Genomic DNA, 20,201 nt, shown 5'->3' with positions numbered 1-20,201 from the left:
TTCACCAGCCAATTCTTATGACCTACACTGTTGTCTGTACATCAAAAATTCATTGAAAAGGAAGGACCACCTTACTGGCATTTCTTCCTTTGTACTTATATTTAATGGGTTTAAAAGAAAGCTCCTATGGCTAAGTCAGAAGCCTAGTAAAGGACCAGGTAATCCTTTAGACAGGAAGTGCAATAGGAAGCTAGGGGCCAGTCATCCTATGCTTTTGCATGTCCTTCCTACTTACTGACCCCAGATTTCTCTAGGTAACCTGTTAAGTTTGGGCCAATTCTGGCTGAACTTACAGAGTTACATCACTGACCTTTGTCCCAAACCAAATAAACTGCTAATGCCAGAAATTAAACCTGTGCCCTTTGGATAAAGGATTCTCAACCTAGAGTGCCAGCCACTTAGGAAGGAACACAAATGTCACCAGAGAACAAAAATTATTTGGAAAAAAGAAAATATTAAAAAAAAAACAACTCAAGTCATAATTGCTCATTGCTGTCCCACAAACAATATGTATTTCATTAAGAAAAATAAATTTTTAAACAGGTATCAACAAAACTCCATCAGGGATTGTATTTACTTAAGGTACAATCAGCAATATTAATGCTTAGTTTTGTGATATTCTGGTCTTGAAATAATAAAAAAAGAGAAATTATATGTTCTACTTGTTTTCCAAAAGCCCATTTGAGAAAAATCATTTGTAACAACAATATACCCATGCTTGGCTCAGAATCTCTCTAAAATGCTTTAAACAGAAGGAATTTTAAAAACAATTATACTCATCAGCAAGAAAAATATTAACATAACTCTCTAAACTTGGCACTTTTTAAGACAATTTTTAGCAAAGCAAATGCAAAACTTTAATGGTGTCCTAGTCATCTAAAAAAAAACATTAAAATGTGTCAAATGAATTTTGATGTAAGATGCCTCAAATACTTTCAGTTGAATCTGTGAAATGAATGGCCAGGTATTCCTTTACATTTTATACAATAGGCCTATATAAAAAGAAAAACAGTTCAATTTTTTTCACAAAAGAAGAAGCTTGATGTAAAAAAATAAATGTATTTTAAACAGAAAGCAACTGACATCAATGAAATCAAATAAAACAAAAATTCATGGAGAATAAATAATATAAGCCATATATTTAACCTATAATGAGGTGGCATAAAAGATTATTTCTAGAATTAGAAAAAAAACAGTGTTATGGCTTAAAGTTCTGCTCAATCAACAGGGGTTGTCTAAGGCCAGAGAAAAACAAACTGATAACCAAAAAATAAGGCACCCAAAAATTTCAGGACCCTTTAGAGGGAAAAGAAGTAGAAGTAGGTATTTCAAAATACCTTCCTGTGACATACTTTAGCCTGTAGACACATCCCTGAAAGTTTCATTTTCCTAGCCTAACCTCTTTCAAAGATAGCCAAAAGTAGCTAAAGTAAGATTTTACCCCTACTTTATCTTAAAAATCCAGTTTAAATAGCAATCTCAACAAATATAGACTATATAAGAGGCTATATGTATTGGCCTAATCATTCTAAATTTTTTTCAACTAAAAATTATAGGATGGTTTAGAAACTAGGCCTGTTTGATATAATAACATTTGAGTAACTCACCAATGAGATAGCTGCCTCCCTAAGAATCAACCTTTTTAATTACAAAAAAAACTTTTCTTCTGACTCCTTATGAAGCTTAGCCTATGCAAGACAGGCCTAGAACACCAGAAACCCTTTAGATACTAAGGAATATGCATAATATTACTTACGGGTCACTGAAAAGCTAAGATTATTTCTATTATTTACAGTTTCCTTGTCTTTTCTCTAGACTTAACGATTTCACATGTTTATCCATTTAAAAAAATATACAGCATTGACGTCACAATCGTCAAATAATCTTTTTATTTGGGGGTTATAAAGTGCCAGCCCACGGACAAGTAATGCTGAGCGTTTGAGGGGATAATCCGACTAACCTCTGACGTCATATGTGTCTCAAAAAACGCTTGGATTAATTAGATTAGTAATCGGTCAAGTAAACAAACGCACCCTAAGAAAAGAAGTAGAGTTTTCTTAAGCTTATTAGTGGAATTCTGGGCATTTGAGCTAATAAAGGGTAAATAGAGCTTTTAATGTCTTTGCTCCCATGTTTTTTCGATAAAAACTCTGGATTATGATTTCTGATAAGATTTTAGTTTAGCTTCTTTTCGCTATCTCGGAAAGGGGTCAAGTTTGGAAAATGAAACTTTCAGGCATGGATCTACAGACTAAAGTATGCCCTAGGAATTTATTTTGAAGTGCCCATCTCCGATCCTTCTCCCTCTAGTGATCAGTGATATATGCTAAATTGATCTTCTACTTAAATGAGGTACAAAAAAATGGTAAAATTCTAGTTAATTGACTTCCTGCTATCTCGGAAAGGGTTTAAGCTAGGAAAATGAAACTTCCAGGGATGGGTCTACAAGCTAAAGTATGTCTCAGGAAGGTATTTTAAAGTACCCATCTCCACTCCTCCCTCTAGAGGGCCCTGAAATTTGCCTACATGACAGGACTATACCTATTGAAATTTTGACAGAACAATATTTTACTTTAATTTTCAGTTACTAGTTGCTTTTTCTCTGCCTTTAGTTCTGAAAATGATATTCCTGTTATTTGAGTAGAATTTTGAGCCATATCAATGTTTTTTCTCTCAAAATTTAGGCAATGTATTTGCATATCTGTAAAATCTTATAAAATGGAATTGAGCAAAGTTATGAAACTGAAAACAATCTTATTGTACTTCAATTAAGCAGAAGATCTATTTTGCAAGGTTTCACTTTTATAACACACATATTTTTAAAGGTCATCAAAGGTCAGGACCCTCTAGAGGGAGAAGGAGTAGAGGTAGTTGCTTCAAAATACCTTCCCAGGACATACTTTAGTCTGTAGATTCATCCCTGAAAGTTTAATTTTCCTAACCTAAACCCTTTCTGAGATAGCTAGAAGTCAATTAACTAGAATTTTACCAAAAAAATTTTAGCTTCACAACTTTGCTCAAATTGAAATTAAGAGCATTCAAAGATCTGCAAATACATTTTCTAAATTTAGAACAAACCCATTGATATGGCTCAAAATTTGGTAAGCTTGCAGCTGGCTATATAAATTAGGGTCAATGTTGACATTACCTGAATGATTGTTTTGGGTCATGAAACTATTGTTAATAGATACATTTTGACTTTTTGAACATCTTTTCTCTCATGAAAAACTACCTCAAACTCACCATCATGGAGTTATTCCAGCCCAAATATTCTTGTATTTATACATATAGAATTGCTATCATTTCTGGTTTTGTTAATCAGATATTTGAAATTACAATTCTGTAATAGTTTAGAAACAAATTTAGGCTATATATGTGCACATTAAGGGAGTGGGGTAAAGCATAGCATATATTAAATATGTAAACTAACCATTGCTGTATTTAATATATGCTATGCTTTACCTCTCCCCCCCCCCCTAATGTGCAAATATATAATAACTCCATAACTGTGAGTTTTTGGTAGTTTTAAAAGAGAGAAAAGATGTTCAAAAAGTCAAAATGCATCTATTAACAATAGTTTCATGACCCATAACAATTGTTCAGGGAATATCAACATTGACCTAAATTAGCTAGGATGAAATTGAAAATGTCATTTGTTGCCTTTTTTAATTCTCTTTCATGATTCAACAATTGCTTCTGGGGCTAGTTACATCTTTGAGTCCCTAAAGGGATCAAAATATATTTAATATAGATTATGAAAGAGCATAAAAAAGCATCAAATGATGTTTTCACTTTGATCCTAGCTAAATTATATAGCCCATCATAAATTTACCATGAACTTTACTCCTACCCCCACCTAATGTGTAAGTATATACTCTAGATTAAAATAAATTCTTTATTGTTGGTGGCCAAGTTTTGTTTCACAAAATTCAGTACTATTTTTAGTTGACAGCATTTAGAAAATGCACACTTAAATTGAAATGGTAGAAATATGGTTTATATTTCAGTGGTGCAACAGTCTAAATGAGGCTTTAATTGGGCAAAATTTTAGTTTAGTGACTTTTGGCTATCTCAGAAAGGGGTTAGGTTAGGAAAATGAAACTTTCAGGGATGGGTCTAAAGGCTAAAGTATGTCACAGGAAGGTATTTTGAAGGGTCGATTTTGGTATTACCAGAACAATTTTTTTGGTCATGAAACTATTGTTAATAGATGCATTTTGACTTTTTGAACATCTTTTCTCTCTTGCAAAACTACTGCAAACTCAATCTAACCTGACAAAAAATGGTCTCTAAAAGCCACAGAGCAATTTTCAGTCTTAAAACGTTAGCAATTTCAAATTTCCAATCAATCAAAACAGAAATGATTGCAATTCTATATGTATAAATACAAGAATATTTTGGCTGGAATAACTCCATAATGGTGAGTTTGCAGTAGTTTTGTAAGAGAGAAAAGATGTTCAAAAGTCAAAATACATCTATTAACAATAGTTTCAGGACCCAAAACAATTATTCAAGTAATATCAACATATTACCTGAACAATTGTTCAGGTAATATCAACATTGACCTAAATTAGCTTGGATGAAATTGAAAATGTCATTTGTTGCCTTTTTTTAGGCTCTTTCATAATTCAACAATTGCTTCTGGGGCTAGTTAAATCTTGAGTCCCTAAAGGGATCAATATATATTTAATATGGATTATGAAAGAGCATAAAAAAGCATCAAATGATGTTTTCACTTTGATCCTAGCTAAATTGTATAGCCCATCATAAATGTACCATGAACTTTACCCCCACCCTCACCTAATGTGTAAGTATATACCATAGATTAGAATATATTCTTTATTGTTGATGGGAAAGTTTTGAATCACAAAATTAAAACGTTAGCAATTTCAAATTTCCAATCAATCAAACAGAAATGATTGCAATTCTATATGTATAAATACAAGAATATTTGGACCAGACCCCAAAAATTGTTCCAGTAATACCAACATTGACCTTTTGAAGTACCTATCTCCACCCCCTCTCCCTCTAGAGGGTCCTGACCCTTGATGACCTATAGAAATATGTGTTTTATAAAAGTGAAACCTTGATCTTCTGCTTGAATGAAGTATAACAAAATTGTTTTCAGCTTTATAACTTGGCTCAATCCCAATTTATAATGTTTTAAATATATGCAAATGCATTTCCTAAATTTTGAAAAAAAAACATTGATATGGCTCAGAATTCTACTCAAATAACAGGAATTGCATTTTGAGAACTAAAGGCAGAGAAAACACAACTGGTAATTGAAAATTAAGGTAAAATGTTGTTTTGTCAAAATTTTAATAGGTGTAGACCTGTCATGTAGGCAACTTTCAGGGCCCTCTAGAGAGAGAAGGAGTGGAGGTGGGTACTTTGAAATACCTCCCCAGGATATACTTTAGCCTGTAGACCCACCCCTGAAAGTTTCATTCTCCTAACCTAACCCCTTTCCAAGATAGCCAAAAGTGACTAAACTAGAATTTTACCTTTAATTGTTATAAATAAGTATTTTTGGAATGTATTACTCTAGAACAACTTATTTATAAACTACTACTACTACTACTAATAACTCACTGCAGCACCAAGCCGCCTGAGGCCAACACAGCTACGCACGCTCCTCCTCCAACCTAATCTATTTAAAGCCTCCCTCTTTACACCCTCCCAGGAAGTTCCCATTTCCTTTAAATCCTTATTTATGACATCCTCCCAACCCAGACAAGGACGACCTGCTTTCCGTGTAGCCCCAGATGGTTGGCCAAAAAGGACAATCTTCGGTAATCTGTCATCCTTCATCCGTAGAACGTGGCCTAGCCATCTCAACCTTTCTTTCATTATAGCCCCAGAAAGCGGGATTGAACCACACTTTTCGTACAACCTACTGTTTGAAATACGGTCAGTCAGCCGGGTACCCAGAACAATCCGTAGGCAATTTCTCTGGAAAACATCTAGTAAATTTTCATCTGCTTTTCGGAGTGTCCATGCTTCAGAGCCATATTTGACCACTGTCATCACTGTAGCTTCCAATATTCTAATCTTGGTTTGTAGGCTTATCTTTCTATTCTTCCAAACTTTTTTTAACTGTGAAAAAACACCCTGAGCTTTAGCTATTCTACTTTTAACATCTTCACTGCTCCCACCATCTTTACTAATAATACTACCAAGGTAACTGAAGCTCCCAACCTGATCAATCTTTTCGTTACCTAAGGTCACCTGTTCATCTTCACTTATTCCTAACCTTAGTGACTTAGTCTTCTTAACATTAATTTTCAAGCCTATTTTAGCACCCTGAACTCGTAAAACCTCTAAAAATTCATTCATTTTGCTCACACTTTCATCTAATATGCTTAAATCATCAGCATAATCTAAGTCCAGGAGCGTTCTTCCTCCCCATTTGATTCCATGGTCTCCAATTGCCTTTCCTGTGCTCCTTAAGACGAAGTCCATCAAAATGATCCATATAAAGGGGGATAGAACACAACCCTGCTTAACTCCTGATTTAATACAAAACCAGTTGCTAACCTCATTTCCTACCTTAACCGCAGCAGTATTATTCTCGTACATAGCGCAAATCACTTTAATGTATTTTTCTGGTATACCATATAACGATAAGACCTTTGTTAACGCTGTTCTATCAACAGAATCGAAAGCTTGCTCATAATCGATAAAACTAAGGACCAAAGGTGTTTGACAACGAAGGGACTTCTCAATTATTAACCTAAGAGTGAAAACATGGTCGACACATCCTCTACCTTTTCTAAAACCGCATTGTTCTTCCCTTAAAACTTTGTCTACAGCATGTCTCAGTCTAAAAAGTATCATATTACTCAGTAATTTGCTACCTACAGAGACCAGACTAATGCCTCGATAATTCCGACATTCACTCTTGTCACCTTTCTTATACAGTGGTTTAATTAAGGTTTTCCTAAAATCATTGGGTACTTCCCCTTTTTCAAAAATCATGTTCATAATCTTCAGTAGCTTATTCCTAACCTCAGAGCCACCATATTTAAGGAACTCATTAATCATACTATCAGCACCTGGGGCCTTATTATTTTTTAATCCTTCTAGTACTGTCGCTAATTCTTCCTCACTAAACAAATCTTCCTTCACATCCAAGGTATCACAAACTTTTTCATTTTCATCTATATCTTTTCCTGCAACTGTATCTCGGTTTAGCACATTCTCAAAATGTTCCACCCATCTTTCTTTAACTTTTTCCTTATCACTAATTGTGACCCCATTTCTATCTTTAACTGGGACTAGTCCGGATCGGCTACTCCCTTTCAATTTATTAACATGCCAGTATAATATTTTACTATTATGCCGTCTAGCCGCATCTTCCAGATCCTCAGCAATTTTATCCATCGCCTCCATTTCACATCTCCTTAGTTCATATTTTAATGCTTTCTCCACTTTCTTTACATTCCTTTTGTTTTCATACGACCTATCGCTCAGATAATTCTTATACAAACCCCTTCTACTCTCTATTAAACCTAAAGCTTTTTCACTAATATTCCTAGTTGCTGTCTTAGCACTCTTCCCTAGGACACCATCAGCAACTTCACAAATTGTTTTTCTGAAATTATTCCATCCATCTTCCACATTGTCAAATTTTAAACCCTCAAGTTTAGTACTCAACTGTTCCTGGAATTTTTTTCTCAGATTTTCATCCTGAAGTCTACCAACATCATAACTTCCCGGGAGGGAGTTACTCTTCCGAAATTTCAGCTTTAAATTAACCTTAGACACTACTAGATGGTGATCTTTACTTTTAACATCAATAACGGCACTCCTATACACCCTAGTATCTTGTATTGATCCTGCTAGTCTTCTGTTTACAATAACATAATCAATAAGGTTTGCTGTCTTACCATCACGTGAATACCATGTCAACTTATGGGCCATTTTGTGACCAAACACCGTATTGGTTATAACTAGGTTGTTATACCTACAAAATTGCAAAAGCCTATAGCCATTACTGTTTTCTTTTCCTACACCAAAATTACCTAGGCTAGGATACCATCTATCCCTATTTCTACCAACCTGGGCATTAAAATCTCCTAGCAAAAACACCATATTTCTACCTGGTACCCTGTCTATTTGCTCCTGTAACTGTAAGTAAAATTCATCTGAGTCACTAGTATCTCCATCAGTTGGTTCAATGGGGGCATATACTACTATAACTGATACCCTAAACTTTTTAGTCATAAAATGAGCAATTAGTATTCTATTATTAATACCTTCCCATCCTAAACAAGACTTAGCAGCTTCCTTATTCATCATGAGCCCTACTCCCTGTCTATGTACCCCATCCTTCCTTCCTGAGTAAACAAATTCTATGTCACCTAATTTCATGCTTCCTACCCCTGGGATATGAGTTTCTGAAACTCCTAATAAATCCAGTTCAAACCGTCTGAATTCGTCAGTCAAAATGTCGATGCGATAGTCATTTTTTAACGTCGTAACATTCCAAGTTCCAATTTTCATGTTCTTTAAATCTTTGAAATTATTTTGGCCTCAAGAAAAGCAGTGATCCCGGATACCAGTGCAGGATGGGGACCAACATATCTTCTCAAGTCTACACCGAAGCGCTTAAGCCGGCTTAGAACCGGACAGCAAGAAGTCCCTGGGACCTCCAGTAAGTTGGAGGCTTTGTGCAATCCTGGGCCCATCTTGGTCACAACATGGTTTTCAGCACTTGGCGATGCTCTTCTATCAACAAGAGTCGAAATCCTGCACAGACAGTCCCAAGCCTATTACCTCCGACTCATTATATATTCATGCCTACAAATATTATGCTACTACGGGGAGGCAGCCCATAGTAGATAAATTAGCTAGGAAGAAGTTTTTCAGCCCGAAAACGCCCATCAAAACAAACCAAGCCCAGAAAATTATCCAATAATCAGAATCCCGTACGAGTGCTGTGTTGTTTACTAGGCTATAATTTCCTCGAGGGGCGCCACTCCTCAAGTGGGAAAAATTGACCGCAAGTTTCCCAGTCTTGCAGGTACCCCGAAAGGGTCGAGGCAGCCCTTTACAGAGGCCGTTGTCCATAAATCTGGATCTTACGCCCTGCCGCAGTTGTCCTCCTATAGAGGATCCTCCCACGATGGTGTTCTGCTTCACCATGCAATTTAACCCATTACTGGGAGAAGGTTTGTAACTCATCTGACGCGTGAACACGGCAGTTGGCCCTGCTGAGTGTACATTTGAGGGGCCTTCTTCCTCCTCCACCTGAAATTATGACCCCCAGGGGAGGGTTTCCCAGTTTCTATTATGGGCCCCACTGGGACAAGGTCCTACTTGGCCTAAGCCTCCTATGGAGCTACCCTACCTATCTATAGGACTTACATATATACATATATATATATATATATATATATATATATATATATACATACATATACATACATATACATACACACATACATATACACATACACACATATACACATACATACACATATACTCACTAACGTGCAAATATATACCCTGAATTGGTATAGGCTAGGTCTGTCTAATAGAGAGACGTAGTTACTTCCGTCAATTACCCAAAGAGTAGGAAAACTATAGATCTCTCCGTTCGCCTGCAAGTCCAGGGAACATGTCGGTCATGTATCAATCCTAAAATTCGGTAGCTCGCCTTGGACTCTAAGCGGGTGGGCCTATTAGGCTTAGGTCACTTGTTCGCCAGTGAGTCCAGTAGGGATTCTCCCTCATGAATCAACCCAAAATTCTTGGTTATCCCCATCGCAATTCCAGTGGGTTTTCCCAGTAGGCAAAGCTAAAAAAAAAAAAAAAAAAAAATAAGAACAATCACAGTTGCCTTCAAAGTCCTGTGGACATGGTCAGTCATAAACTTTGAAAACCTTTTATCTAGGATCTCTAAATGCCTTCAAATGTCTCATAGAAACTCCTAGACTATTTGAATTACCCATATTCCTTGACTAACTACCTTAGTTTTGCCCTAGGATGGATGGATGATAGACTATCTTATCAACAAGTGAAATGATATCATTTTTATACAATTCTGAAAAGAACTTATGCCAGAGTCACCTGTCACTCAAACTATCTGTCTTGGCTTTTTCTCCAATTAGTCATGGCTCTCAACTCTTTCATCACAGTCCACCAAGTTGATTTTAATTCATATATATATCTTCTATCTATCTATATATATAAAAATAAGTTGTCTGTCTGTGTGTCTGTCTGTGGATCAGGTGACGTCATGTTTCTGTGTCGGCTGACGTCATGAAGTTAGTTGTCGTCATTTTTGCTATGACGGTGACGTCATTAAAGATATTTAAGACATATATGTTCACGTAGAAATCTATTAATGTTTAAGTTTAAAATGACTGATGAAGTTACAATGGCAAAAGCCGATGAAGATGCTCAAAGAGTCTATGCCAAAAAACTTGCTGCTGATAGAGAAAGTCAGAAAAGAAAGCGTGCCGAGGAATCAAAAGAACAGCAAGGAAACAGGCTTGAGGCTAAAGAACGCAAAACCGTGCAGTTAGATGAAGATCCACCTGGACAGCGAGAGTCAAAACATATCAAAACTGAAAATGATAGCGATGATGATTGGGTTTGGGATTTTAACTTGGATAAGGTCATTAATGCCTACCAGATTTTAGTAAAAAAAACAAAGGTTCGGCGATATGTATTTCATAGTGAAGCCAGTCAGTCGACGGCCAACCTACCATCTTCAAAGATACCACGATAGGAAGACTCTACACCGTTCACCCCAATCAACATGAATGCTTCTTTCTACGCCTGCTTTTGGTGAATGTACCCGGTCCGACATCCTTTGAGTATTTGAGAACTGTAAACGGTACTAGACATGACACTTACCGTAGTGCATGCCAAGCTCTGAATTTATTGGAGAATGAACAACACTGGGATAACTGCATCAATGACGCGTGCGAAACGTCAACCCCAAGTCAAATTCGTGCATTGTTTGGCATCATTTTAACAACTTGCTCTCCATCAGCTCCTACAGAGTTATGGGAAAAATATAAATCAAAAATGTCCGAAGATATACTCCATCGAAAACAGTTAGAGACGTCAGATATGACTTTTGATTCTACATCAGAAATTTATAACTACACTTTAGTTATTATAGAAGATTTGTGCGTACGTATGGCAAACAAACCTCTTCAGGATTTGGGAATGCCTTAACCTAACCGTATCGCTGCTGTTTCGACATGTGTAGAATTGGATCGTGAACAAAGTTACAGTACGAGTGATCTATTGTCGTATGTACAAAATAACATTTCCAAGTTAACGTCGGAACAAAAAGACATTTATGATACCATAGACTCAATTTCAGGACGTATACAACTACCTGCTGATTTCTGTAATTTAGTGACGTCCAAAAATGAATTGATTGAAAAAGTATTTCCGAATATTCCAAAAAATTATAAAAATAATAAATGGCTAAGTGAAAGAGCGATTCTCGCACCCAAAAATATAGACGTCCACGAAATCAACAATATTGTTTTGACCAAGATTCGAGACCAGGCAGTCCTTTACAAGTCAGTCGACACAGTTTTGGAACCAAATGAAGCGGTTAATTATCCATCTGAATTTTTAAATTCCATAGATCTTTCAGGGTTTCCACCACACGTGCTACAACTAAAAATAGGCGTACCAAATAATACTTTTAAGAAATATCAACCCACCAAAGCTTTGCAATGGCACGCGACTTGCCGTAAAAAAAACAATGGAAAACCTAATTGAGGCCACAATCTTGACAGGGCCTTTTGAGGGTGAGGCTGTTCTTATTCCTCGCATTCCCACGATTCCAACGGATCTGCCTTTTCAATTTAAAAGATTGCAATTCCCAATTCGATTAGCATTTGCAATCACCATTAACAAAGCTCAAGGTCAATCATTAGAAAAATGTGGTATAGATCTTAATACTGATTGTTTTTCCCATGGACAATTGTACGCTGCATGTTCGAGGGTCGGTAAACCTGACAATCCATTTACATGCAGCGACAACTGGACAGCGAAGAATGCTGTACACTCGCAAGCTTCACGCAGTTAATTTGTATTGTATCTATCTATCTATCTATCTATATAAAAACGAGTTGTGTGTATGCATGTTTGTTTGTTTGTAAAAAGAGCGTTTGCATATGACGTCATTATTAGTACATACGGCTTTGTATATGCACAGACAATGGGAAAGTCAAGAATGTTGTATATTCGCAATTTTTACGTAGTTTAACTACTGCAGACAAAATGAATGCTTGCCTGAAAAATTCTAATTTATGGCCACACGTAAAAATATTAAAATTAACTACAAATATGCGTGTTCGATTGCAAAACGATGACTCTGGTCAAACATTTTCAGATCAATTGCTGGCAATTGGAAACGTGTATATTCGAAATTTTTACGTAGTTTGAAACACATATATAAATCTATCTACATTCACAGGTGGGACACAAGGACACAACCACAATGGCGCGCAACCAATTTATAAACTAGTGATGTTTTAATCACTTTTTAAAACCTTAACTAGTATTGATAACTTCTCTGTGTGGTTACAAAAATGAAATGCCTTTGGGGACCCTTTTCAGGGCTAAAGATGCAATTAGCCCAAGAGGCAATTGTTGAAATATAAAAGAGCATAAAAAAGTTAACAAATAACATTTTCACTTTCATCCTAGCTATATTGTATGGCCAAAGCAAATTTACCCAAAATTCTACTTAAATAACAAGAATTGCATTCTTCAGAACTAAAACCAGAGAAAAAGAAAGTAATAACTGAAAATTAAGGGAAGATATTATTTTGTCAAAATTTCAATACCCATTAAGTAGGCAAATTTGCCAACTGCAAATTTACAAAAATCAGAAGATGGTTGACATAGAAGCTTGGCAATAGCCTACCTTCCCAGAGTATGTTTTTGGCCCTGAATTCATTATTGAAAGTCTCATTTTTTTTTAACCTAACCCCTTTCCAAGAAAGAAACAAGTAGCTAAACTCAAATTCTACTTTTTTTCTATTTTGGAAAGTATAGAGTTCCTGGTTGGGTTATAGGACATAAACTAGCCTTGATAAAGAAAAGGAGGAAATACACCTTTTCATTAACTGTTCAACTATGATAATTAATCCTGTTGCAAGTGTATCCTTGATATCTAATACAGTAGGATAAAATTAGATTTAAAAAATGTACAAGGTAGCATAGGATAGGAAACAGCCCATCCTTTAGCCTATTCACTTTTTGGGTGAAGTTACTCTTTTATTTAATTTAGCTAGGAAGAAAGTAAATGCATCACTTAATGCCTTTTTTGCTCTTTTGTAATATAATAGGATAAAAAAATTATTTGAGCCTTTAAAGGGCAAATTTATCTGAGCCTTTAATGGGGCTGCAAGAGGTAACTTCTTGACTTGTCTATGGATTTTAAATTCTGATGCAAAGTAAAAAAAAAAAAAATATTATAAAACTAATCAGAAATAAAAAGTGGTGAACTTGATAACATTGTTGTTTAGCTACTTTTTGCTATCTTGGAAAGGGGTTAGATATGTCCTGAGAAGGTATTTTGAAGTACCTACCTCTACTCCTTTTCCCTCTAGAGGGCAGTGGCCTTTGATGACCTTTGTAAATCTTTGTGTTATGAAAACAAGACCTTGAAAACAGATCTTCTGCTTGAATCAAGTATAAAAGAATTGTTTTTAGCTTTACAACATTGCTCAATCCCATTTTATGAGGTTTCAAAGATCTGCAAATACATTTCCTAAATTTAGAAAGAACTCATTAACACAGCTCAAAATTCTTCTCAAATAACAGGAATTAAATTATTCAGGACTAAAACCAGAGAAAAAGAAAGTGATCACTGAAAATTAAAGTAAAATGTTGTTTTGTTAAAATTTCAATAGGCATATACCCATCAAGTAGGCAAGTTTCTAAGACTTAGGAATAAAAAAAAGGGTTGACATAAAAGCTTGACAATAACCTACTTTCCCAGATTATGTTTTTGGCCTTGGATTCATTATTGAATTTTTTATTTTCCAAACGTAACCCCTTTCCAAGATAACAGCAAGTAGCTAACTAGAATTTTGCTGTTTTCTTTTTATCTTGGAAAGTATAGATTTCATGGTAGGATTATAGAATAGAAATTAGCTATGATAATTAATCCTACTGTGGTTGTATTATGGCCCTATCTAATACAGTCAGATAAAATTAGATTTACAAAAATTTATACAAGGTAGCCTAGGATAGGAAACTGATAGGCTATAAAGTTACACTTTTATGTAATTTAGCTAGGAAGAAAGTAAATGTGTCACTTAATGCCTTTTTTATGCTCTTTTGTAATACAATAATTGCTGGTGGGCCAAATTCTTTTTTGAGCCTTTAATAGGGCTGCAAGAGGTAGATTCTTACCTTGTCTATGGTTTTTGGATTTTGATTTGAAGTTAAAAAATTATTATAAAACTAATCAGATATAAAAATTAGTGGTAAAATTCTAGTTTAGCTACTTTTTCTATCTTGGGAAGGGGTTAGGTATGTTCTGAGAAGGCATTTTGTCATTTAGTGTCATATTTTATATTCAACAAGCTTTATAATGTCTACCATTTATGAAATATGTAGTTTGTCTACTGTGATTGGGGACCAGGGTTGCCAACTTGCACACTTTTTGTGTGAAATGCACTCTTTTTACCTCAAAAGGGATACAGAGGAGTGAAAATCACTCTTTTCGGGTGTCAGTTTTCATTTGCTTTAAACATCAGTAGTCGGAAACTTTGTCAGAAGTGTGTTTAACCCAAGGGACACAAGTTGCCAATTTGCACACTTTTTGTGTAAAATGCACTGTTTTTTACCTTGATTTGCACTCTTTTTAGATGTTGGTAGTTGGCAACCCTGCTGTGAACTTCTGTATTGTGTGTGCTAGCTTTCTAATCAGCTGGCTCAAAACACTTTAGTACCAATTTTAGTGGGTATCAAACACCATTTGAGGTATTTGTGAAATATGTGCAAAATGTGTGATTTACTCCAGACTTGTCCCAGTTAAAGATAGGAACAGGGCCACAATTGGTGATAAGGAAAGCGTTAAAGACACTACAGGTCTGGAAGACCTTAAAGCTCTCAGAGGGATTAAGGTGATTAAGATAGGCAGAACATTTTGAGAATGTGCTAAACCAAGATAGAGTTGCAGCAAAGTATATAGGGGAAGATGTAAAAGTTTGTTATACCTTGGATGTGAAGGAAGATTTGTTTTGTGAAGAAGACTTAGTAGCAGTATTAAAGGCAACAACAGTACTGATACCTTGGATGTGAAGGAAGATTTGTATTGTGAGGAAGAATTAGCAACAGTACTAAAAGGATAAAAAAAGAATAAGGCTCAAGGTGCTGATAGTGTGGTAAATGAGTTTCTTAAATATGGATGCTCTGAGGTTGGATTGGAATTACTCACCAAAGATTATGAATATGATTTTGAAAAAGGGGAAGTACCTAACAATTCTAGGAAAACCTTAATTAAACCACTGTATAAGAAAGGAGATAAGAGTGAGTGTGGCAATTATTGAGGGATTAGTTTGGTCTCTGTAGGTAACAAATTACTTGGTAATATAATACTTTTTAGACTGAGAGATGAGTAGACAAAGTTCTAAGAGAAGAACAGAGCAGTTTTAGAAAAGGTAGAAGATGTGTTGATTTTCACTCTTAGGCTAGTAATTAAGAAGTGCCCGAGTTGTCAATCACATTTGGTCCTCAGTTTTATGGATTATGTGCAAGTGCTCAATTCAGTTGATAGAGGAGCTTCAGCAACAGTCTTATCCTTGAAACATATACCAGACAAGTACATTAAAGTGATTAGTGCTATGTATGAGAATAACACTGGTATGGGTAAAGTAGGAAACGAGGTTAGCAGCTGGTTTGTATTAAATCAGGAGTTAAGCAGGGTTGTGTTCTGTCCCCCTTTATATGGATCATTTTGATGGACTTTGTCTTAAGGAGCACAGGAAAGGCAATGGGGAGGAAAAACTCTCCTGGAATTTGATTGTGCTGATGATTTAAGTATCCTGGATGAAAGTGTGAGCAAAATCAATGAACTTTTAGAGGTTTTTCGAGTTCAGAGTGCTAGAATAAGTGTGGAAATTAATGTTAAGAAGGCTAAGTCACTAAAGGTAGGATTCTCCTGGGTACCCAGCTGACTGACCATATTCCAAACAGTAGCTTGTATGAAAACTAGTTCAATCCTGCTTTCTAGGGATAATAATGAAAGAAAGGTTGAGATGCCCAGGGCACATTGTGCAGATGAAGGATGACAGATTGCCAAAGATTGTCCTTTTCAGCCAACTATCTAGGGCTAAACAGAAAGCAGGTAATCCTTGTCTATGGTGGGAGGACATCATGAAAAAAGATTTAAAGGAAATGGGAACTTCCTGGGAGGGTGTAAAAAGGGAGACTTGGAATAGATTGGGATGGAGGATGTGCATGCGTAGCTGTGGTGGCTTCAGGTGGCTTGGTGCTGTGGTGAGTTGTTAGTAGTAGTACCAGTAGAATCTTAATTATTTTTGAGTTATATCATTTAATCATAATGCCGTATATCATTGGTGCAAAATCCTTGGGAGAAATAGGCTTGTTCTTGAGTTAACAGCATTAACTGAGGTGAACTCACAAAAATCCAATAGAAGATAGAATTAGGCTGAATTGAGTGTTAGACAATTTGTATTGTATTAATAATAAGGTTTATCAAACAGTTTGTGCTAACAAACTGCATGTAGCAAGCAACTCAGTCCAATAGTAACCAACACTAAAAAAAAATCTGTTATACAAAGATACATCAAAAGAATTATCTTGTAATGCTGATTCCAAATATGTAGAATTAATTAAATTTAATTTTACCCATCAAAATCTATGATCCTGAAAAAATTTTCTGGATTTAAAAAAGTGGGAAGCATACCCCAAAAGTCAGAGAATCCTATTGAAAATCCGACCGTTAGATTCAGCATATCAGAGAGTCCTACAGTGGATGTTTCAAGCACCCATCTTCTAAAATATGGTATTTTCTATTTTTTGCCAGAAGAAAGATCATGGTGCCTGTTAGACTTTTTTTTCCCTTAGGTGATGGTTTCATACTAATGGTCCTTGAACATCAGGAGAAGGCTAATTTGAAAGAAAATTGAAATTCCTAGCGCCCTTTTGAAGATTGAAAAGATTAGAAGGGAAATAGCCCCCCCCCCTCCATCACCCTTTTTTTCTCCATTGTTGTCCAATCAAAATTTTAAGACAGCCATTTGTTCAGCATTGTTGGAAGGTCCAATTACTGTGATCTTGGGGATGACATGACCCCCCAGAGCCTGGGAGAAAGGGCTGGAAGCTGTGGAATTGGCCCATTGTTTGCAAATAGTGTTTGTTATTGGGAAGTATACAGACATTTTTTCGTACTTTCCTGACGAATTTTACATGGGGAGAATTGGCTAGAATTCATATATGAAATTTCTTTTAATTGTCTTACCTTATCTTTGGTGACTCATTTTTACACATAGATATGTCCTGGAGAATTTTCAGTGGATCTGAATTCTCTGGGGATTTTCCGTGGGGGGGGGGGAATTTTCTGGAGGGGAAATCTCAATGGGGGAATTAGCATTAGAAGGAAGACTCTATGGGGACATTTTCTGTGAGGGGGGGATTTCTGGGCGAAATTTTTCACATAGAGGGATTTCCTGCTTCACTTGAAAAACAATAATAAACTAAATAAAAGACCTTTTTTCAAATGAAAGTATACTAAGGAAAATTTTCCAGGCAGAATCCTCCAAAAGAAATTTTCAGGGGGGGGGGGGGTAATTCTGTTTGTTTTAGCTTTAATGTTGCTTCAAGCTTTCAGTTGAAAAAAAAACTTTCTTTTTTTTATTATTAACATACAAAATTATATAATCATAACAACAAATATGATCATAAACTACATCTGTGTTTGAAACTATTGGAAATGGTAAACGAATATATATATATATATATATATATATATATATATATATATATATATATATATATATATATATATATATATATATATATATATATATATATATATATATATATATATATATATATATATATATATATATATATATATATATATATATATATATATATATATATATATATATATATATATATATATATATATATATATATATATATATATATATATATATATATATATATAGTTGTAAGTGATTATAACTTCTGTATGGAGAACCAAAAGCAGACCTCAGGCCTTTCAGATACCTATGCTTCTTTTGTCTCCAGCTTGTTAGCAGAAAGATGGCCGTGTTTCACCCATGGTAATCAAAAGTGTGCATACATTTTTAACATATTTAATTGAGTCACTAAATAGGTTCAGCCCCTGTCCCCCAATTATCTCCCTGCCAACTTTTAAGCTTGAGTTTAGACATATTATGCTTGTTTTTCGGTTTACTGGCTTACAGTTTGGGAAAATGGGACATGATACTTCAAATAGTCAGTTGGAAATTATTATTGTAAGTAAGAGAGACGGAGAAAAAAAAATTGACACTGAAATTTATTCCAACTGAGTGAGGCCTTTTTTTTATCATTCATGGGATACTTTCGGCTATTAGATTAAAAAATCTAATCAAATACTGTACAAATATCCCTATTTTCATGGTTCACCTTGGTTTAGTTCCATTTATTTTAATTTTCTTGATCAATGATTGGTAATTTTAAGTGAGGTGACCTGAATTTGATTTAACTGCTCTTTAAATTAGTTGATCATTAAGTTTCGTTTTTATTCAGGATGCCTTCTGAAGAGGAATTGGACTACATGTCTGATGACTTATTGAAACAATGTGAGGAGTCAAAAGCTTTACGACCAGGATTGATAACTGACCAGAGTAGACGAAGAAAAGTTGCTCTTGAGATGAAACACAAAGAAATGATAAAAAATCAAAGAGAGACATTCTCAAAGAAAGCAAAAATAGAGTTAGAAAGGACTGCAAGGACAACAGCTCTTGAAACTGCTATTAGCTCTGAAAGCAAGGGGTTTGCTATGTTACAGAAAATGGGGTATAAACCTGGAGCAGGACTTGGAAAATCAGGTGAAGGGAGGGTCGAACCTATTCCAATTGAAATAAAAGCAGGTCGAAGTGGGTTGGGAAGGGATGAAGTAGTTCGACGTGTGAAAGAGCAGAAGGAGGCAATAAAAAAGGCACGCTGTGAGGTTAAAGCTGATACGCAAATAAGCATCGAAGAATTTAGAGCTCAGCAGCGTGAAAAAATGAATATTAAACTTGATGCAAGTGATTTAGCTAAGAGTCAGGCAGCATGTGAGAAACTAGATACAGAGCATTATGTAACATATCCTGCAGAGAAATGGTTTTGGAGAAGCACTTCTTGTGTCGATATTGATGATGATTATATTGAAGATGAACAGTTTTTGCCTCTTCGACAAAGAAAACGCAAGTTCTTGCAATCAGATGAAGAATTTGAGGAGGATGAGCTAGAATATACTGAAGAAATTCAAAGAGTAGAACTTTCTGTGTCAGAAAAACTTGAACTATTGAGGCAATATCTGAGACTTGTTTATTCTTACTGTGTTTGGTGTGGTGTTAAATACCAGGATCTAAATGAGCTGCAAAGTTGTTGCCCAGGTAGTAAGCGAGAAGACCACTAAATACACTCGTGAACAGTTTTTTTGTTGTATTCATTTGAGATGCTTTTTTCGTATTCAGAAATCGTCCTAAAAGTTTGTTATTTTTTTTAAATATTTAAACGATCCAAGTTGATAGTATTGCAAACGGAACTTAGAAGTTGGTTACATAATTAGTTTTGCAAAAAAGCATATGCATTCTTGATCCAAGAAAATTAGGGTGAAAGATATCAAATTCACAGTCCAATATAAACTTTTACATTTCATTTATATCTTTTAGAAGTCTATGGATGATGAGTAAACTGTGTTTAGTAAATTTCGAATTAACAATCAAAAACATTTCAGGATGGACACTTCTGTTCAAAACCAAACATAATTTATATTCTTTTTTTTATCAACAAATCCATATTACAGGGTGATCCACTGTACCCAAGGGAAGCCAAAAAGCTTCTTATTAACCTGTATATTTTTTTTTATCAGACACTTATTTGACATTTTTATACTGACTTGGAAGTGTCAAAGTTCACACCTTCTTTAGCAAATCACCCTCCATGAGTGGCGTTGGTGC

The 20,201-nt window shown here is 35.3% G+C and overlaps 1 protein-coding gene across 1 annotated transcript; it reads left to right on the top strand.

Moving 5' to 3' along the window:
* Positions 1-1,942: 1,942 nt before the first annotated feature.
* On the top strand, positions 1,943-19,769 carry LOC136033777 (G patch domain-containing protein 11-like). The gene is made up of 2 exons (XM_065714677.1): positions 1,943-2,100; positions 18,781-19,769. The coding sequence occupies exon 2, from the start codon at positions 18,782-18,784 to the stop codon at positions 19,655-19,657; it is 876 nt and encodes a 291-aa protein (XP_065570749.1). The 5' UTR covers positions 1,943-2,100; position 18,781; the 3' UTR covers positions 19,658-19,769.
* The last annotated feature ends 432 nt before the right edge of the window (positions 19,770-20,201 follow it).

Source organism: Artemia franciscana, chromosome 12 (assembly GCF_032884065.1).
Source record: "Artemia franciscana chromosome 12, ASM3288406v1, whole genome shotgun sequence".
NCBI classification, from domain to species: domain Eukaryota; kingdom Metazoa; phylum Arthropoda; class Branchiopoda; order Anostraca; family Artemiidae; genus Artemia; species Artemia franciscana.
Note: the sequence above shows the minus strand (reverse complement) of the source record. Positions and strands in the feature narration are given on the sequence as shown.

Excerpts from the sequence above, each read along its gene's own strand:
- LOC136033777 (XM_065714677.1), top strand. The coding sequence starts at position 18,782 with ATGCCTTCTGAAGAGGAATTGGACTACATGTCTGATGACTTATTGAAA.